General features: G+C 40.8%; 1 protein-coding gene across 1 annotated transcript; it reads left to right on the forward strand.

Annotated features, from left to right (window-relative positions):
• The first annotated feature begins 1,566 nt into the window (after nt 1-1,566).
• Nucleotides 1,567-19,648, forward strand: cc2d1a (coiled-coil and C2 domain containing 1A). Its single transcript, XM_080880678.1, has 28 exons — nt 1,567-1,744; nt 2,021-2,090; nt 2,187-2,325; nt 2,459-2,562; nt 2,641-2,886; nt 3,026-3,341; nt 4,077-4,186; nt 4,295-4,367; nt 5,041-5,142; nt 5,263-5,390; nt 6,384-6,456; nt 6,573-6,706; nt 7,077-7,164; nt 7,891-7,967; nt 8,133-8,228; nt 10,177-10,299; nt 10,554-10,612; nt 11,363-11,479; nt 12,480-12,553; nt 12,642-12,700; nt 12,786-12,937; nt 13,057-13,147; nt 13,223-13,372; nt 16,659-16,850; nt 16,962-17,088; nt 18,509-18,585; nt 18,757-18,804; nt 18,885-19,648. Exons 2-28 carry the CDS (start codon nt 2,034-2,036, stop codon nt 18,915-18,917), a joined length of 3,045 nt encoding a protein of 1,014 aa, XP_080736804.1. The 5' UTR covers nt 1,567-1,744; nt 2,021-2,033; the 3' UTR covers nt 18,918-19,648.
• The last annotated feature ends 2,779 nt before the right edge of the window (nt 19,649-22,427 follow it).

The raw sequence follows: 22,427 nt of genomic DNA on the forward strand, positions 1-22,427 counted from the left end.
AATCCACCCCACTCTCATCAGGATGTTTGTCGGGGATGTTGCATGTCTGGTTCTATTGAGCAAAAAGAGATGGACAGAGTAACAACAATCTGAGAACATATTTGATTTGAAATATTTCCTATTTTTTTCAGTTGTAACATTTCATTAACTTTAATAATACTTTCTAATTAAAAATAACAAGATGTCCTGATGCAAATAATAATTTGAAATATCATTTACGGCTTCATTTACGGTTTTAGCCAGAGCATCAACGTGGTTAACATCTAGCTCCTCCCACAAAGTGTTGAGCAAACATCATGCTAATTCCCCTCATGGATGCAAGAGAAACAATACTGAGTACATGTATACCAACACGCAGCTCAAACTGTCCGAAAGCTCTTCTCTGATTGGCTCATATGCTTCCCATTTTGGCTGTTGATAGGCACTTTGAGGTTAGAGGACCATTACAATAATATCAGTGGTTCTTTGATGCTATGTTTTCTCCCTATCTAATTTCTCAGGTTAAAGTGACTCATCTCTATCTGTGGTAGACAGTTTGCTGCTGGTGTTACTCTGCTCTTGTTCCACAAAACTCCTCCATCAGTGAATCAGCTCTGACGTACATAAAGATAACAAGTTAGATAAAGCTATCCAAATATAGCCATAAAAACTACAATGATAAGAATTAAGAGTTATTACCAAAATACATACATAAATAATCACATATTCACTTTTAAACATTAGCTTGAAAAAAGAAATACTTGTAAGCAGCAATAAGAAAGATAGTAGGATGCCACTGGGATGACTGTAGATGTAATTTATAATCTGATCTCTGAGTGAGCAGCACAAGGATGTATACAGGGATACATGATACACAGTAACTTGTTTTAATGTAACCTTCCCAGTATTGATGTTCTAATTTAGTAGCAGATTGTTTTTACATACACAACAGAAAGGTTTCTGCCTATGTCATGCAAAAGAACAAATAGCAGTATATTATTATTATTATTATCAAGTGTGCTATGTATTTACAAAGAAAGCAGACTAACGCTCATGCTAGTGCAGTGAATTGTTATAATGTCATCCTTCATAACCTTTTCTTAAATAACATAAATTTATGATAACTTCTGAAAGGACAATGAAGAAAACGTGGCAGGTAGGAAATAATTAACTTTTAAATATTTATTTTGTTCCATCAACATATAGTAATATATTTGGTTTAGACTCTTTCTGATTAGCATGCTGTTAAACAACACATGAACAACAATTCAACAGTTTTAAAATATGTTGAGTAAGCAAATAAGGCTTCCAGTTCAAATGAATCCTAGAATATTTGAGTTATAAATAAATATACAAAGATGTTAATGGATGTACCTCATCGAGGTATACACACTATTACATAATGATGCATTTCTTGATGCCTAATTACAAAAAACAACAACAACAAACACAAAAACACTTTTTCGCTCTGCAATCACACTCCCTAAGCACTTCCGGGATCGATTTGCCCTGCATGAATCACGTGAGACGTGACTCTCCATTCAACGGCTCTGGTCTAGCCGTAAAGTGCAATGCTCGTTGCTATTGGAGACGCAATATAGGAAGTAAATTCCACTGTCTGCGAATCTTGTTTTGGGAACTCGAAAAGAAGGCAGAAATATATCTGTCACGGTAGATCTGGTCTGCTGTTCCTCATTTGGATCCGATTTTAACCGTCGACCCGTGTGGCTGTAACGCTAACGTTTAACTCCGTTAATCTAAGCAGGTAAACAGCCCGTGTGAAGCTGTGGGTCTAGCTATTAGCTGACATAAATATAGAAGCTAACTGCATATTAGATCATAGAAGTTGTTTGATTTATTACGCCACATTGCCCTTGAGGCTGATAGTGAAGTGTACCGACTCAGGTGTACTAAGTAATCATTATTTATGTATATTTTACTCCAAGGAGTCAGAGTTGTACTTGTTTTAACTTTATTCTATATCTATTGGTTTCCCTTTTGGGGTAATTTACTGTCATCCTGTTTGTGCGTTCACTTTTAGGTATTAAAAGTCAATGAGTCGCAGTCGCAACCCACCTCCTCGGGGTCAAGGGGCGGCCCGAGCCAAACAGGTAATTACCCTCCCTGTCTGATAACTGTAAACTTTACGTGTGGCAAGCAGGCAGGACTCTGAAGCCGTTTCTCCTATCTGTCTGTCTGTGTCACAGATGGGGCTGCTCCTTGACCTGTCTCCGGATGGCGGCATGGATGATGAGGGAAATGATGATGAGCTGGAGGCAGAGTTGCTCAATCTGGTGGGAGGAAGGAAGGAAGGAAGAGCACAAGGGAAGAAAGGTGATGGGAGAGGTGAGGATGACACACTTCTGGCACATTAAGCCTTCTTTCTTTCTCATTCATGTGCTAATGTTTAAACTGACCTTTTCCTTATATCACAAAGAGCAGTTGACATTATGTTCATATGTTTGCCTCTTCTGTTCAGCTCCTGTTCCCATGGCTGAAATTGAGCGAATGGCAGCTCTGTGTATGAAAGATATAGATGATGACGACATGGGGGACGATGATTTGGATGATGAAGATCTGTTGGTAATGGACACAAACAGACACAAACGTAAGCGTTTCAGGGACTAAACAGTTAACTGACATTTTCCTTTCTGCACATAGGCAGAACTGAATGATGTTTTGGAGGATGATGAGGAGCATACTCCTGCTCCAACTCCACCTGCCGCTACACCAACAGCTCCTAAAACTAGTGTCGCCTCACACCCCTCACCTCCTGCTGCTCCCAGTGGTGCAACTGGGTTGGAGTCACGGCTCCTCGAGCGTATTGAAATGTATCAGACTGCCATTTCCAACGCCAAGGCTGCAGGCGAGACTAGCAAAGTTCGAAGATATGAACGCGGGCTGAAGGTAAAGCAAATAGGCAGAAACGCATCTTATAGGATGTGAAGTCTTGTGTACATACTTTTGTCTTTATTTAGAGTCTTCAAGTTTTCATTTACTGCTCAGATCAAGCTTTATGTTTATGGGTTTTTTTCTTCCACCTTAGACTCTACAGTCCATGCTAACATCTGCCAAGAAAGGAAAACCAGTCAATGAAGAAGAGATGCCTCCACCTGTTGCTCTCGGCGGAAAGTCGGATTCCCCAGCCCAGCCTGAAGTGGTTAAAGAACGAGAGGTGCCCAAGCCTGTGCTGGTCCCTCCCCCTCCCACCAATCAGAAACCTCTGAGGGAAGCTGACCCGACACCTCTGAACACTAAGCCAACGCGTTTGATCCCTCCCCAAAAGCAAGCTGCTGCCATGACTCCGGAAACACCTGCCATCTCTCCCCTCACACCCAGCCAGCCTAATGCTCATCACTCAGGTAAACACATTATGTGAATTATACTGTTTATTAGAAGAGTATAAAAGTAAATACACGGTCATAGTGCAAGTTAATCAGATTAGCATCGTACTCAAAAGAATTGAATAATATTTGGTCATTTAAATAACTGCACTAAACAACATTGCATAAAAGATTAATTTGCGTTGTTTTTCTTTCCTTCTGCAGATCTTTACTTCTGTTTCAGTTTGAGAGAAGCTTTCTTTCCTTTATTAAGATTAAAATACATGTGGGATTTTTTTCACTTCTGATCAGACAGTACATTTTCTCTCGCTTCTGTTATCGACGACACCTTTTTAATAAATGCCTCACAATGTGATCTCACAGCAAAACGGTTCTTGGTTCAGATCCCCTGGTCAGTGGCTTTTCTGCGCGCAGTTTGCATGAATGCTTTTGTCTCCTTGCTAACACCGTCAGACATACAGTACATGCTTAGTTAATGAGTGACTCTAAACTGGCTGTAGGTGTGGATGACAGTGTGTTGTCTATCTCTTCGAGTTAGCCCTGTGAGTGCACCACTCTACCTCTCAGTCCTGTAGCAGCTGGGATAGGTTTTAGCTCTTCCATGACCCTTATTTTGATAAGCGGTTAAAGAGATCGATGGACGCTTAACTGACAACATACATTATAATTTATGCTGCTCTGACAAGTAGCGTGTCTGCTAACTAAATGTTACTGTAATGCTCGCCCTCACATGACTATGTCTTCTTCACGCAGAGGCGAAACAGGCAGTGTTGACCAGACAGAGGGATTATAAGATGGCTGCCATACACGCCAAACAGAGCGGCAACATTGACCAGGCCAAACAGCACTACCTCACTGCCAAGGTAACACAGCTGATGTCAGCCAGGGCTTTGGAGTAAGAGTGTGTGTGTGGTTGTAGTGTGAGGATTTTTCATAGTTTGTTTTAACAACGCTGCTCTTGATTTATGCAGAACTTCGATGTGATACTGGAGGCACTGGACCGGGGCGAACCAGTAGACCTGAGCTCACTGCCTCCTCCACCTGGTCAGTGGTTAAAGGAGAATGTTAGTTTTAAATGCTCATTCATGCACTCACTATAGTGCTAACAGTTTCCTTTAATAAAATAAAATTAATGCCCATTTAAATAAAATAATTTTGCTTAAAAAACGTCCAGTTTATAAGCTCCACTCTAACACACGTCATCTGTACTTAATTGAGTTATGTTATGTATGTTCATGTCACATATTTGTTTCTGCACATGTGCCAGAGTCTCACTCAGATGTTGCTTGTTCTCTGGCTGGTCTTGTTGAGGCACAGTAAAAATTGAGAAACTGTAAGAACATTAGCGCCAATCACACAAGCATCATTTAAAACATTTTTATATTTATTCAGCTGCAAAGTGCTTTCCAAGTAATGGAGATGTAAAAGAGTTTCAGAGACTAATTCACAACAAAAACTATAAAAACAACTCTGATGATTAAGGACTGTATATTAAAAAAATCTGTTTCACTGTAATACTTGAGAGCAAGAGTTACATCATCAAGTCTTTGGATAAAGTTCAATCGTATATTTTTTGGTCCAGAAACTTCTCGGCCACGGCCTCTATATTGTACCAAAAAACGGTCTTGGATTTGATAATCATGTTCAAACGGGGTTTAATGTGTACTTCATAATTAGTTACAATCATAACCTGTGTCCACTTCTCCACCGTCTGCAGGAGACGTAATAACAGAGCAAAGTGCGCCTCCTCAGTCTTCTTCTAAACCTGACCCCCCTGCTGCTCCTGCTGCTCCTGCGCCCTCCCAGGTGGCCACTGCGGGTAAGATTCCAGGAGTCCCAGTCCTTCACTTTAACCAAAAAGTGTGATGAAGTGATTTTAAATAAAAAAAGTCATGTTAAAATAATAATGTACGTTACTGTGTGTTTGTGCCTTCTGAAGATCTGCCTGCTCCCAAAAGTTTGGCTGAAGCCCTGCAGCAGAGGTTGGATATATACAAGTCAGCAGCAGAGGGAGCTAAGAGCAAAGGGGACGATCGCAAGGCCCGGATGCATCAGCGCATTATGAAGGTACACAACACAAATATTGTGGCACATGTGTTTGCTTGTTTTTTCCAAATAAACTCTATGCTCAGTGAAACTAAAAGAAACAAGATATTAAAACATTTTTAGCTGTTACAGCTTCTTTATTTAAAAACTAATTCCTCGATTTTGTGCTTGGATTGGAATGGAAATGGTTTTGTGTGCTTTCATATGTTAGATTTCAATATATATATATATATATATATATATATATATATATATATATATGTCTTGCAAAACTTGAGTGAAGGAAACGGTTTCCAGGGCCTAATCCGTGGATCGACTTCCTTCGAGGCGTGGACGTCTATCAGCAGAGAATGTACCTTCACCTATCAGCAGAGAATGTCCCTTAGTCTGTAACACAGTCAAATATATTCTCAAGCAATATTCAAGCATGCCATTCAGCGTGTTAGTACGAGCTCGGGAGCAGCTTGGGAGAACAAGAAAACAGAGACTGCTTTAGATTGTCTTCCCAAATTGACTCAACTTTATTCACAAGTACAACAGTTTATATAGAGGGTAAAATTCATGAGACAGCAGATTTATCAGTTTAAACCAGTACAGACCAAGATAAGGGAGCGTCTTCCTGCCCTTGGGTGAAGAAGCATCCTTTGTGTAGTTTATTAGTTCAGCTACAATTGTGATTATCTCAGCGACATATTTTCAAGGCACAAAACGAAGAGTTCTTTCATTAGTGAAATCTGAAACAAACCATTTGGCCTTCAACAGGCGTCTAAAAGATTAAGAAACTAATGTAGCTGAGGGAGTGATCTCTGTGGTATTTCAACCTTGTACCAGCCTGTGATTCTCACACATCAATTCTTGGGTCAAAGAGAAAAATAACTAAAACAAAGGGGCCTTATTGAATGACAGAGTTTTCCTGCATAATGTCACTATAAAACAATATCCAGTAAATGCTACCATGGTACTAAAATACCTAACATTGAGTAATATTAATTACTTAATGTTCACTCTTAACAGCAATATCAGGACGCCATCAAAGCTCACAAAGCTGGCCGACCTGTTAACTTATCTGATCTACCCGTGCCACCAGGTAAGTTTTGAGTTCATGTGTGTCTTGAGATTTTGATGTCTTGAGTTGATGTGTAAGGCTTCTTCGTGTGTGTGTGTGTGTGTGTGTGTGTGTGTGATTTTTGTTATTTGCTCCAGGTTGTCCACCGCTTCAGGGCACAGAGGGTGGTCAGCAGAACTTCATGGGTGTCCTGGAAACAGCAATGAAAATAGCAAACCAGGATGCAGACGCAGAAGATGAGGAAGAGGATGGGCACGAAGAAGCTGCCAAGGTAAAAAGAAGAATGGGGGGAAAAAACAAATTCAGGGACTGCCAAATGGCCAAATTGTGTTTTTTGCAGCCAAGAAATCTGATTGCTTTTGCACCAAGCCAAAAAAAAAAGCTTTATTGTCTCCCATAATAGCTTCTGCAACTTCTATGGCAGATTATTCAGTCATTGTTTTCTCAACTGCACCTTCTGCCTATTGCATCATTTTTGGGCTTGTTAACAAGTTTATTAATAGCCGTAATAATTTACACAAACGCTTTAAGGTAAATCAGTTTATTCACACACAAACTCACAGATGTATTAAGCTGTATTTTGTGACCTTGAAATCTGTTCTTGTGTTCATTTCATTTGCTATTGATCCTAACCTCTGCAGGCTGTGGTGCGTCCACCTGTCCAGAAAGCAAAGTCTCCAGCTCCTCAGGCTCCTGCAGGCTCCTCAACTCCGAAACTGGGAGCTAAAGGTGAGTTTCAAATGTGGGTGTGTGTAAGAGGGGCATGTGCATGTGTCATGCGCGATGTTTGAGTGTTACACAACACTGAAGTGTTGTCATACTGCAAACCTTATGGCCCATTTATGCTCACCGTTCTCGCTCTCACAAAAGGCGCTATATGAAAAAAGTGACTGAGCAATATCAGATTTCATTGTGACCTGGTCTCAGTCCTGAACTTACCTGCATGTGCAAAAGAAGACGAGGGCACTAATTTTGCTGTTGCCAAGCAGTAAACATGGAGGACACCTGAGTCAGTGTTTACACTTTTGTCTGTGTGCAGTAGAAGTCAGCAAACTTGCGACTGGACAAAGAAGACGAGGGTAAAGCGAGACAACACTTCACTTTTGGTTTTTTGTACTGCAGTGGCTGCTAAGTCTTTACAGAGGTGTATGCAGCTGGAGCCAGGAGTGGATCGTGATGCAAATGGCTTCAGTAAAACAAATTTCATCCAAAAAGTTCAGGATGTAAAAATGACACTTATTTCAAGCAAGTGATGAATCAATTTTTACTGTTCAGACTGCGAAGAGAATCAGACCTGTATCTGATTCAGCACCACACACTGTTCAACCCAATATGTGACATAAACAATGTGTGGTCAAGAAGTGAGTCACAGATAAGCTGAAATAAACTTTTTCTAACGGTGTGAACGTGGTATACAGTAAGTTTCGCTTATTTTTGTCTTAATTATCCTTGTAGCCCAGCAGCAATTGGATTTCCTGTTGCTAAGGCGACAAGCTTTCATGCGTGCGGCACTGCGCTCCAAAAATATGAAGGTAATCTTTTGACTTCCCAGCTTATTTTCTTTGTTTTTGTTTTAGATGCATACAGTGCCATCTTTACAGTTATGCAGATGTTTTTAGCACAGCTGCCTTTGATGTTATTGGAATTCCAAACCTTTGTTGTATTTTTCATTGATGCATCTGTTGCTGCGTTTGTAGGACATGACAGGAGCAGCACAGCACCTCAGACATGCCAAAGGACTGGACGCCATGATCACTGCTGCAAAGTCTGGCCTGCCAGTTGACATCACCAAGGTTATAAATACATTTTCTATATATTAGTAATCACTGCTTGCCCTACGGTAGCTAGGATAGGTTCCAGCACCCCCACGACCCTGAATAGGAGGTGGATCGGTAATACTCAGGATAATCTTGATCAAGGGTGTCAAATTTAGTTTCACTAGAGCCACACTGGGAAATAAGAGTCATGTTGACTGTGAGACATCTGTAGTTTGTCAGGCTTTGATGGTCATGTAACCTGCATATACCACATAGCCTCATCAACCCTCACAGAAACTCTCAACTAGTCAACACAAAAAGCTGCACAGCCATTCTGATTAGTTTTACAACAAGCAGATGACTCATAACAACCTGTTTCATAAGCTTGAATATGATGGGCACTCACAATAAATGGCATATTTACACGTATTTGGAAAAGGCTCTCATAGCTCATTTTACTGGCTGGGATGTGACAATATAGTGGCAGCATTGGGGGAAAATGTTTTTTAATTTATTCTTTTTTAATTTAAAACATTTTTTTGTTCATGTGGTTTACCTGTACCCTACAGCAGCGGTCCCCAACCTTTTTTGCGCCACGGACCGGTTTATGCCCGACAATATTTTCATGGACCGGCCTTTAAGGTGTCGCGGATAAATACAACAAAATAAAACTAGTACCGGTACCGAAAAAATAAGATTTATTCATAACACACGTGAAAAGACCCAGGAAAATCGAGTTAACGATAAAAACGATAACAAAATAACGCTGAAAACCGATAAAAACCCTGAAAACTATACATTTCACACCTGAGCCTCAACTCTCGCGGCCTGGTACCAAATGACTCACGGACCGGTACCAGTCCGAGGCCCGGGGGTTGGGGACCGCTGCCCTACAGCATAACCTTCTGGCGTGAACTTGACTAAGCACACACTAATCACATAGCTTGAAAAGTCAGTTTTTGCCTGTAGTTACATGCGTCTTTTCAACTCGCCAACATTTTGCCTCCATACCCAGCTTGTGGTTCCATGTCTCTGCTGGGAAAGAAAATACTGCACATTTATATTCTTTAAAAACACCAATTATCTCACAGTGAATGGAAACGCAGGCCTGTCTTAACACTTGATGAAGAAACTCTGTCTAACACCTCTGTTAAAGTTGGCTTTGTGTGCGCTTCTTTGTTTGCTGGTTGGTTAGCTTGCAGGTGCTCTTCCCTTTTTAGTTTGGCATGTCCACTGGGCGCGTCACTGTGCATACCTCAGCTACAAGTAAACAGGAAAAATTTACTAAAAACCTGAAATAATACACAGACTGGTTGTATCATGCTAAAATAATTTATATTAAACGAGTTGTGTTAACACAATGTGACGGAAATAGAAGATGATAGGAAGGAAACACGGGGTGAAATCAAAACACCTGGTCTCACCTCGTGTGTGTGTGTGTGTGTGTGTGTGTGTGTGTGTGTGTGTGTGTGTGTGTGTGTGTGTGTGCGTGCGCACGCCTGTGTGTGCGTGCGCACGCCTGTGTGTGTGTGTGTGTGTGTGTGTGTGCGCGCACGCCTCTGTGTGTGTGTGTGTGTGTGTGTGTGTGTGCGCGCACGCATATTTTCAGCATCATTACACTATTCATATTTCATATCTGTGCCAGTTGTCCCATAAGATTTTGATTTATTTTTGCCTCACTTTTATTTGACTTCTCTGCATATAACTTGTTTATTTCTCAGTGTGTCCCCTCATGTGTTAACCAAGAATATTATGCTTGTGCTTCTGTTTGTTTGTCACACAAGTGTAAAAACAGACAGACAGGAAACGAAGTAACAGCTGATTAGAGTTCGATCCAAGTTGGACATGCGGTTTTCAAAGCTGTGTTGTAACTCATAACAGAATATTTGTATTAAATCAGTTACATTTGTATTTGAATGGGTCCTGGTAACTTTCTAATTGTCTTTATTATTATTTGTTTGTTTCTATTTCTCCTTTACAACAGATTCCCAGTCTTCCAGTAAGTGAAGAAGACTACACCCTGGCTCGTTCCCGTACCTCTCCTTCTTCTCGTACCACGAGTGAGCAGTACCATAACCTCATGGATCACTTGAAAAAGCAGTACGAGGTTAAGATGCACCTTTCCCTCATCTTTATGCTACATTTTATCTGAAAAAGCACCTTCTTGACGTCCACCTTACATACTGATGTTAATGTCATGTGTTAGTTACGGTTATTAGTTACGAAATGTTCATACATATTGTGATTGTGATTCTTAAACAGACAAATAACAGTTGTTCTTTATTTTGTTGTCCTCGCCTACGGTATGTTCTCTCTCTCACACACACAACACGCCCTCTTTTGTTCTCTCTCCATGAACAGAAATGTCTGGGCCTCTCCCAGCAATTCACAAACACGGGAAACGTGGCCGAGGCTTTAAAGTAAGAAACTTTTTTTTGTTTTAGTTTTATAACCGTGGGATTTTTTTTTTTGCAGTCATGTTGGAGCTTAACATTGAAAAGATCACTGTTTACCTCAAAGGCATCAACACCAACTTCTAGAACAGATCTGGTTGTGATCACATTAAGTATAAATTCACCTTTTCACAAAATTTCAATAAAATCTGAAATACAGAGAAAGGGTTTTATGACTCAGATTAATGTAGTTTTTTTTTTTTCATTTTAATGAATGTCTGTAATAAATCTAACTGAGAACTTCTGTAATTCTTAATTATATTGTCAGCATGCACACAGTGATTTTAGCTATCTTTATATATGATGTACCTCTTTATAATATTTGTAGTTTTCTTCCAATATTTTGACATTTAACCTTTGAGAATTGTACTTTAAAACTTTTTCTTATCTTCAGAGGGTTTGTCCTGCTTCCTCATTTTTCTGGCATGGTTTGAAAAATCTTGTCCTGTCCTAGAAAATTAGGATTTATTTTTACAGATGATGCACAGAGTGTTTTGTAATCGCGGATTTTCAAATGCAGTGATATATGTGTTTGTCTCAGGAAATAGAGCTGTTCAGCTGTGCAGTTATTAAACTTGTTGTATTTCAGTACCAGGCGAGACCAAGATGTGTGTAGACGTGTAGACACGAAAATGCATAAAAATGACAAAATCAAACTAAAAGAAAAATGTTTTTTGTCACACAGATCTAAAAATCATGACTCTGTCTCTCACCCAGGTCTGAGAAGTTACTTGAGGAGACCATGAAGTACATAGAGATTCTAAAGAGCGCCTACACAAAGGGTCATCCAGTCCCCAAGTGCCGCACCGAGGAGAGAACCTTCAACTCTATCAAGTCAGTAGCAAACATTCAGAATACAGATTCATTCATAATAAACACCATCGCAAGTCGCTCAGTTTGTCTGTTGGTCCATCACTTTGGTCCAGAAGGATTTCTGTAAATCTTTCGTGGTCTCCTCCGGCCAAACGTTACCTGATTTTTCTTCTAGTCATAGTTCTGCTGCGCTCTGTCAACATTATCCTTATTTTACTTAACTATCAAATTTTCAGATCAGTTTATATCTTAGTAACATCCTGACTGGAGATCAAGTCACTTCAACAGCGTTATCAAAATTAGAAAAGAAAAAACTAACCAGCTCTGTAGTCGGATTAGATTCGTTAGATTATATAATTTGTGTTTTGGTTATTTTTTTTTAATGGTTGATTTAAGCCATGTTTTTAATTAATTTTTAAGGCAGATGTATTTGACAAATGACAAATACATCTGCCTTAAAAACCTAATACAAATCAGCCTGCAGTATAATGGCCAACATGATGTTAATTAATGTAATTCATCCATCCAGAGGACGCCTATGATAAAGACTACTAATCATCTGTATAACTTTTTGTTACTCATCTTGTGGCATTATGGCAGTGCCTGCAGAAAAAGGAAAATCTGTCAGTCAGTCAATTAAGCCGCGGTTCATCAAACTGTCACTTTTATTGTGTATTTTTTAAAACGTTATAATCAAGATGTTTTGACTCTATGAGGATTGTCTTTTATATTTAATTTTCTACTCGTACATGAGCTGTTTAATTTTGAAAGCAAATGATTGAACATTAAAGGTAGTGCTTTTCCTGACTGGATTGATGGATGACTCAGAGTGACTCATTGTGACTCACTCTGCCTCTGCTCCAGTGTCATACGGAGCTAACAGCTAAGCGACTGTGGCGGTGACTCATTCATCAGTTAATTGTTTGCCTCTCCGTGATGCTGACTGATGCTGACTTTTGAAGCTGTTTCTGAATGGTGTTTTTTATGTTTGTTTGTTTGTTGTTGTTGTTTTGCTCCGCAGGATCAACCCCAACCTGACACTCAATGACCTGATACTGTACGTCACCCGAGGCATCAACCTCCCAGCTCCCTCTGGTATTGAAGTCATCCCCATCTTTGAAATTACCAGGCAGTAATCTGTCAGATCGCTGTGCACTGACACCTAGCTTCTCTCTCTCCACAGGTGTCTCTGCTAATGATCTGGATGCCAGTGTAAAATTTGAGTTTCCTTTTCCCAGCGCGGTGAGAATCTTTCACATTCACTCGCTGTGGACGTTTCAGTCCGTGTATTTACATATGTGCGTTAATGAATTCTGTGTGTGTGTAGGAGGAGGCTCAGAGGGACAAAACCAACACAGTAAAGAACACCAGCAGTCCAGAGTTTAAAGAGACTTTCAGACTCAACATCAACCGCGGCCACAGGGCCTTTAAACGAGTCATACAATCCAAGGGAATCAAGTTTGAAATCATCCACAAGGGGTAAAACGCAGCAGCTTCAGTAGAAAAAAAGAGAATATGCTTCCATATCGGTGTGTTTTGTTTGTTTTTTTTCCCCTCGTTGTAGCTTCTGTAAATTGTATTCTCTGCTGTGTTTACAGAGGCCTGTTTAAGAATGACAAAGTACTGGGAACTGCTCAGCTGAAGCTAGAAGGTCTAGAAAATCACTGTGAAATCAGAGAGATCTTAGAGGTGAGTGTTGATTACGCGTGCGCGCACCCACACATGTTCAGAGGCGGTTTAACTGCGCGCGTTTGTTTTTTGTAGGTGATGGATGGACGTAAAACTACAGGCGGAAAGCTGGAGGTGAGGGTGAAGATCAGAGAGCCTCTGTCAGGCGTCGAGTTGCATCCAGTGAAGGAGAAGTGGCTGACTCTCGAACCAGTCTCCACGCCGACAGAGAAACAAAAGGAACGGGTGAGTAGTGTTATCAATTAAACTGACCCGCCTTTGTCTTTGGACTGAAACACGTCCAGCTCAAGCAGGGACGTACACAAGACTTCCATGTGTGATGCAAACTGTGCAAAACACTGAGCCAAAGTGCTGCCTCACAAACTGGATGTTCATATGTGTCAGAGCAGGGGCCCGTTCTTCGTACGTCGCTTACTACATCCAAGATCAAATCATCGCGCTAACCGTGAGCTCGCTAATCCGGTTCCCCGAACACACCTGCTGTTGACGATTAGTACAGCTGGACGCAGTAATGTGACATCACTGGGTGTCATAAAAGGGGCTACGCATCGATAGTAGAAACATTGATCGGCAACCCTCTGATTGGTCGGCGAAAATGTCGAAGGAGCGCGCTCGGCTCGGTATTTTTCGGCAGCAGAGCAAGAACTCTTGAGTGAGGGATTTCAGGAGTTTCAGAGTTTAATCAGAACGCAAGGGAACACTGCAAAGGCTGCAAAAGCAAGGAGAGAGGGCTGGCAGGAAGTTGCTGACAAATTAAACTCGTAAGTAATTTAATAATAATAATAATAATAATAATAATAATATATTGGATTTATATAGCGCTTTTCAAGGCACCCAAAGCGCTTTACAATGCCACTATTCATTCACTCTCACATTCACACACTGGTGGAGGCAGCTACGGTTGTAGCCACAGCTGCCCTGGGGCAGACTGACAGAAGCCAGGCTGCCATATCGCGCCATCGGCCCCTCTGGCCAACACCAGTAGGCGGTAGGGTAGATTTATTATATTACACTATATTATCCAATATTATATTACATTATATTATAATATGTTATATTTTATCCTCTTTCACATTAGAGCCACAACAGGACCCACTAGAACATGGGAACAAGTAAAAGTGAAATATAAGAATATTCTACAGAATGGTAATATTTATCACTTATATTGCTTTTCGTCTCTTGGAAAGAGAGCCTGAAATAATCTGTTTGTTTGTTTATAACAGCAACCAAGAAAAGGGCAGAGCAAAAAAAGACAGGTGGTGGTCCTGCACCCCCTCGTCAACAAGTTGGTTAAGTAAATAATATCCTCACGGGAAAATCGATATCTCTCAATGAGCACACTGTCGCGCTGAGCTAAAGGATCCTGTCTGTCCCGCAATATACGCTGAATTCTGAGGACTCTCCTTATCAATCTTGCACCTTCCGCAATGGGTTGCTCGCGTAAACGGACAGGACATGGCTGCGACAGGCTTCCCAAATCCACCTTGGCTTTTATAGCCGTGGTCTCTCATCTTGATTACACGAAGTAATTTACAATTACTACTCTGAAATATGAATTACATCTGTAATAATCACATACATGTAATAGAATGTTAATAGTACATTTCCCTTTTTTAGGAAATGACCTGTATGTATCTGTGTGACATCAATAAAAGGATCAAGTGCTGCATTATCTTCAGTTACATTGATGTTATTTATTTATCGCTGTTGCTTTCGTATAAATGAAGCGGACATACCTGCGTGGCCGCGATCTAATCCTGTTTACATAAAGTAAACCTGCTCCCGAGCAGGTTTACGCTTACGGCTCTGTTGCTATGACAGCAAGTCCCGGATGAGCTTCGGGGAACCGACTGATCCAGGATCACGCGAAATCGTCAACAATCTAATCCGGCTAACCTACTTAGCGAGGTACGAAGAACGGGCCCCAGAAGTGTGAAGTCAGCCAGTATAAACAAAGTGTTTGGTGGCTGATCAAATAGTGTCTGAAACCACATCTATTTTAAAACTGGTGATCTACCAGTAACATCCCACTTCACGCAGCGATTTTAAGTCTTAGAGTGTACAAGATTTTAGCGTCTTCGCGAGTTCTCTTTATTCTTCACGCAATTACTTTATGAACTCAAGTGCTAGTGGTTCTTTGGCACAGGAGAAACTGGCAAACTCTTGAATCCATACTGCTGCATAATGTTTAGTCAATGAGTGGAAACACCGTTATAACCTTTCAGGAAAAATGGAGACTACAGCGATATCTTTATCTGAACAATTGTCGTGTTTCGCTGCTTTCTGAGAAACAGTTTTCACACGTGAATTTCAGACAGTTTCAAAAGAATCACAGTTTTACTTTCTCACATGGAAAAAAAAAACAGAAAATTGGATTCTTTCAAAATATAGACCGTTCTATGCAGTTCAAGTCATAGAGCTGCCTGGGTAGAATTACAGAAGCCAGGATGCATGATCACATAAATGCAGCAGATACATGGAGTGGAAATGCAAGAAATATATTTGAAAAGCACAAAATAGGGGAAAAAATGGCTGTGATGGAAGTAGTTTATTAAACATGGCTCCACAAAAGAAGGAAAACAAACAAGAAGCATGTACTTTCCTCAAATTATTGCTTTTTGTTATTAGTTGTTTTACTTGCGTAATTTTTTTCAACCAGGTTGTTTGAGGTGCGACTGGCGCTGTTGTAATTACATTAGCTCATTGTGTCATCTTCTGCTGCGATGATTCAATGAGGCCTGACTTGAGTGTTAATACATTCGTGTGCTTTTTGTAAAGTATATGCTGCATTTAAATAGAAATGACAAACAGCCTTGCTTTAAAACTCACTCAAACTCTCGGCTTTAGGCATCTTTTTTCCTTCTTCGTGTTTGGGTGTCTTACTGATGCTTACTGACTTTTTTTTAGTCAGCCAGGCTTCTTTACTGATTTTAATTCATTCTGTATCGTTTTTTTATTTTTTTTTTAGGACAATTAATGTTTATTCTATTTTATTTGAGTACGCTGCCTTGCTACCACTTATCTGTGAAAAGCAGTTTTAAATAAATGATGCTTATTTATTGATGTTTTGCATCTACACATATATTCTTACCCATGGTTTAAACTGCAATCTATTTCACGAACAATTACAAACAAAGTTGAAACAGAATAGTGACAAAGATTTGAATTTAAACACTCTGAGCGTGCTGGAAAGCAAATCGTCAGTCCAGTAGCTGTACCAGCTTTTAGTCTTTCCCACTGTCAGTAGCCAGAAGAAGCAAAAAGCATTGCTCACATCGTAGCAGACTGCAGGCTTTTCACTCACATTAAGTGCGGCCAGTACCTTTTAGATGTGTTTGGACTGCAAACTTGTTGTGTGTAAACCAGCCTGCTAGTCAGATTACGGGTAAATAAAGGTAGGCATTACAAAAACTAGCAATGCACAAGTCAAATAACCTGATTTTCATAAACCTGGGTGAAAATGAGTCAGTTGCCCAAGAAATCTAAGAAATGCTCTGGTCTGCTTGTTTAGGCTCCATCTCCTCAGTCCAAACCGAGACATGGAGGAAACGGCAGAAGCAGCTCTGATCAGCCTGCATCTCCTCGGTCTAAACCGAAACACGAGGCGAGCAGCAGGAGCGGTCACTCCAGCAGCTCCCCTCCACAGTACAAACTCCACAGCTTCAGCCTCCTCAACTACGACAAGGAGCGGCTGGAGAGGAAGGTAGTACTGTGTGTTCATGCGGCCCGAGTCGACCCACAACGTGCACTTCACTGATGCTTACAATGGCCCGAAGGCGCCAAGGTCTCGTCACTCATTACGCTTGTCTCTCAGATTACAGAGTACAGAAAGAACAAGCGGGAAACCCCGTGTGACCTCATCCATCAGCACCAAGAGGTCACACACCGACTGCAGTGGCAGAAAGCACAGCTGGAACGAGCCTCTCCTGCCATGCTCACAGGTAACACACACATCTCTTACTTTTGAACATGTGCTTTTACCCCTCCCTAAAATCTTAGCCTGACTCAGTTTTGGAACAACTTGACCGAGACAGGAAAGTCTTTCGTCAACAGCATCTATGTAGAGCAGTCCAGGTCCTCAAAGTACTGGCTGATAGCAGCACACAGCTCCATCACAAGTCCATCACTGGGATCACCACTACAGCCTAGAATTGTTTCAGCTAAATGGAACAGTTTTTGTCATTTCTGCTCTGTATACCACAATATTAGATATTAGATTCAGATTCAGTTGCTGCTTTTTTGTGAGTCTTTGCATTCACAAACTATTTAATAACTGAAAAGCTCCTTTAGGTTAGACTGTCCCATTATTTTTTTTGCCTTGCGTTTCATTATTCGTTTGCACTGTGAAGTGAAGTCGGATCAGTTTTGCAGCATTTGGCTGAATCTGAGCAGCACCCTGTGCACTTCAGAATGGATCTTGCAAAACTCCAAATCTAACTTTTAAATTATTACATTGATGAACGTCGGGTTATGGATGCAACAACATCTCTGCATCTTCTTTTTTGTCAGGCAGGTTTTGTGGCAGCTTTAATTTTTGCAGTAATTCAGTCTGATAGATGCATCAAATTGGCACTCAAGTCATAAATTGAGGATCCCCTCTGCGGAGAAAGTAAAAGTTGTTTTATTATTAAGGATTATTTAAGGTTTCCTGCTGCTGTCACTGTCTCTGCATCTCAGAGAAACTCTACCTGCATTTGGCAGTGTCCCTCAGAGTGGTTGGTTGGTCGGTTAGTTGGTTAGTTGTGGGCTCTGCTGTCCTTGCTGCTGCTGTGTCAGTCTCTTGATGTGTGTGATTGTGCTGCCACTCCACAGATCCTGTGGTGGAGGCTGCTGCATCGAGGGGCCATGAGTGGCCCTTGCGTGCAACTTTACCCAAAGCACAGGCAGAAACGAGCTGTTTTATGGTTACTGGTTTATTTGTTCTAAATCTACTGAGGAAAGCAAACACAGGACTCACTGGCTGAAGATGAAAAGAGAATTAGCTTTGAGTAACGAGACGTCTCCGTATAACTGTCCATCTCAAGAGTACATAGGTGGCAGTGCTTCCTTACTGGCTTGCAGTTGTAGCTGAAGAACAGACTCACTGCTCACAGAAAAGCTTATGAACAAAATACTATACAATGTTAAAAAAACAACAACAAAGAATGCATAAATAACAAATGCAGCATAACTATTTCTCAATATGGGATTTGAAAAAAAATCTAAAAATCAGTATGATGGCAAAAACTGAGCCTAAATCCCAGGTCGGGATGAACCGTTTCCCCATCACTTCTTTCTGTTTTCTCGCAAAAAATTCATTCTGTTTAAGATGATGATGATAACGAATCATGTAACTCACTTTTTCCTTCACCACATGTGCAGAATATGAAAACGTGCTGCAACGCTTCGTTCAAGGACTTTCTGAGTCTGTGAAAAAATACTCCAGCCAAGGAAACCGGGTGAGTGCAGGGTCAGGGTATGGACAGGCATTTGTGTGTGTGTGTGTGTGTGTGTGTGTGTGTGTGTGTGTGCGTGTGTGTGCGTGTGTGTGCGTGTGTGTGCGTGTGTGTGCGTGTGTGTGTGTGTGTGTGTTTTAGTGTGAAAAAATTTTTTTTATTCTCCTTATATAGGACGCTGCCAAGGATGCACTGGGCAGGTTGAAGATGGTTGAGAATGAGGTAAGGCTTGCTGTTGTGTAATTGTCATATGTATATAAAAGCAGTTTGTTCAGTGTGTTTACACCTTCTCTCTGCTCCAGCTGGAATCGCTGAAGAGGAAACGCACTGGATGAGAGCAGAATAAGGAGTGGAGCCTTGGCTGGAGTACTGTTTTCTCTCTCTCTCTCTCTTTCTCTCATACACACTCATATACCAAACGCTACAGTGGGTACAATAAGTACCTTTAGCATGATTCAGTGCTGCAAAACAACTGCATGAGCTAAACTGCTAATTCAGTCAGTTGTTCCTTTAGCTTGTGTCATATGTGGTTAGTTACCTGCCACAATAACCTAACAAACGGCTGCAGCCGCCAAGCAGACGGCAATTAAAAACACATCCAAATGTGTAAAGAGGGAGATGCATTTGCACTTAAACAAGACAAACACTACAGGAAACTGCTTCTAAAGAATGGCTTTACAGACTTTGCTGGTATTCTATTTTGTTTTGGGTTTTTTTTGTTTTTTTCCCAACGTTCCTGTGACAATTCTTGATGAAGTAATCTGCCAGAAGACTTGACGTTTTACATTCGGCACCGGCTTTTGGTGTCTACAGATGACCAAAAATATGTGTGTGTGAAGGTGCGTGTGTGTGTTTGTCCACGCACTCTTAGGTGTGTTTAACCAGTGAACTAGAGGTTTTTTTTTAACCTTTTTCCCTGTATTTTATGTGTGTAATGAGCTTAATCTAATCTGTCTGCTCCAGTGTTCACAGATTACAGTAATCTGCTCCGTTTGGAGTGCTGTGATACGGGAATAAAAGAAAAAAAAAAACAACAAAAAAAATGGGGCTTCGGGGTGCAGCAGCCTACATCCCATGATAAGGGATTAGTGTTTATGTCACCAAAGAGGCGACTACATCAGACGTAGAGTCGCCTCTGGGGGCTGGGAAGAGGGGTTTTAACAGCGTGCCATGAATGTGGTAGAAGCTTAGCCTCGCTAAGAGATTGCTGCGTCTTCATCAGCTGTTTCTTCTTTGTCGTCTTCGTCATCTTATTTTCCTCGCACCCATTCCTTTCAAGATTATTCTTGATTAATAGGCTGCCCTACTCAGAATCTATTTAAACTCTTAAACAATATGAAGCCCGCTGTGCTGTCACTTAGTTTAAAACAGTTTAGAGCTGCTGCGTCAGAGTGCTTTTTTCCCCCACAGATTGTGGTGGATGCAAAAACAGAATTTGTCCCATTGAGCTCTCCAGTGGCAGCACAGTGGATACTGAAAAATCTAACCACAGGAAGGCGGCCCTATAAGTGTCAGTATGGCTGGGTAATTGCTCATTTCTGTCTCAGTTCTCCCACAGACACCTATGTCATCATCATCTTCCTCTCTGCCTTCCCTTCTTTTTGGAGAATAAAGTCAAGCGGACAAAATACAGATAAAACCACTTAAACTTTGACACGCTGACAAAGTTGAGGTGGGCAGATTGCAATGATCAGAATGATTTGCCACAACACCACAAGATGTACAAAAAAAAAAAATCCGACAAATGTGGGCTGCCATGTATTCTGAGATCTGGGCAGATGTTTGGTGTGCTAATCTGACAATAGCTCCTGTTGCACGTTGATTGCATCCAGCCGGGATGTAGCAGACTACTTTAAGTGAGCCTTATTGTGCGTTTTGTGTTTGAATCCTCAATATTAACGATGTCTGGTAACTCCAGTTAATAGTTTTTTGGTCATGTGACACGTCAGATAATCATGTGTTCACGCTAATCCACTCACTGCTTCACTCCATTAGCAAATAATCCCGGTTAAAGTTGGCCTTCCACTGTGTGGTGACCCTTATGTAACACCCGTTGCCCCACTTTTTCTTTTTTTTTTTAATCAACAGAGGACATCTTTTGACTCTTTGTAAATGTTATGCTGATTTTGATCATCTCATATTATTTTGTAGATAGATCGTAGCATTAGAACATCAGATTGGAGTATTAAACATGGCTTCAAATCTTTAAACGTGCTCCCTTTCCTTCTAGGTGATCGTTTGTGTCTTATTTAAATCTTTGTACGGCACAGACTATAATCTTGAACGCTCCTAAAACTCGAGCTCGAGCCAAGCAGGTCTGGATTAATGTCAATGATGCATTTATGCAGCAGTGTAGTTTAAGTACAAATTTATTTGTAAAGCTTTGGGCATTAAGAAAGATTTAAATAGTGAATCAGCGGATTACTCAACTTGAGCAAATTTGAAGGTTCTGCTAATGGTTTTCATACTGTACGCAGGGCAGAGCCAAGGGGTGAACACAGCTGAAAGTCTGAACCACCTCTCTGTCCGGACCTTACACTCAGCTGTAAATCTGTTAGAGGGGCTATGCATGTAAAACTGGAGTAAACATGTGCCTGTTTGTTTCAGCAGAACCATTTTCTTTGACAATCAGCAGAGGGTTACATAAAAAAACAAAATTCTTAAAGTCCTTATGGTGGACCTCTATACTTCCTTGTATAAGTTAATCATGAAACTGAATGACCAATATTTGGAGATCAGTTTCTGGGTCGCCGGAAGTAATGGCCTCATGTTAGCAACACACACAGAAAGGAAAGAAGCCCCCAATTACTGCTTATAACTTTAAAACAAAGGGACTAGTATTTAATTTTAATGTTCCCGTGTTCTGTTTTGTTTTTCCTGTGGATGAAACGCAAAGCTGAATGAATTATTTGAAAACAGAACATCTGTCCCAGGAGTGGGGTTCACAGAAAGACCAGCTCTAATGGAAAATAGTGAGTTGGACTAAAACAACAACAACACAAAGATGTCGTTCCGATTAAAAGAAAAACATCTGAGTGTGACCGTGTAGCAGCTGCATGTTTGAGCCTGCACAAAAAGTGCAACTGCTCACCGCCACCCCCATCCCCGCCTAGACCACACCCACTTTTTTTTTTTCTTTTAAATCCAGAGCTGTAACCCCACGTCACCCCAAACACACAAACGCACTCCTGCCACATCACCCCACTCCCCAAATAACCTTGCGGCCTCTGAGGCTGACCTGTTGTCGTAGCAACGAGCTCATCAGCATTCAGTGTGGTAGGTGGATGGTCAGGACCCGGGTGGAGGGACATATTGTTAGTTTGTCCTGCTGGTGACTCACACTCCGTTTCTGCATATACAACACACCACAACACACACACTCCTGCTCACTCTCTTTTCATACGATTGTTTGGCTGTCTGTCTTTATCCTGTTATTGATTTCATTTAAAAAAGTTTGGTCTAAGTTTTGTTATTTTTTTGTTTTTACTACTTTCTTCCCGATGAGTTGGGTAAATGTATCCATTTATTGTTGAAGCTGACATCTTTTAAAAAATTTGCTAAGTCACGTAAGGGCAATCATTATAAATGTAATATTTATATTTGGTAAATATGGCATAATATGCTCTGTCTCTTTTTTTTTAAGTGAATGTCTTGATGATTGATGCAGTTTAAAATGGGAATGTATGACGGCCTGATTCTTGAGGCTTTATTATCTTATGTATGAGGTTGGTGTTGACACGAATAAAGTGGTGAAACCGCAGTGAGTTTGTGTCATTATTAAGTCTACTATAGGTAAGTATAACACTAAAACACATGAAATGTAATAAAGCTAACTAAAATAAAAT

The sequence above is a fragment of the Rhamphochromis sp. 'chilingali' genome (assembly GCF_963969265.1).
Source record: "Rhamphochromis sp. 'chilingali' genome assembly, chromosome: 4".
NCBI lineage: Eukaryota > Metazoa > Chordata > Actinopteri > Cichliformes > Cichlidae > Rhamphochromis > Rhamphochromis sp. 'chilingali'.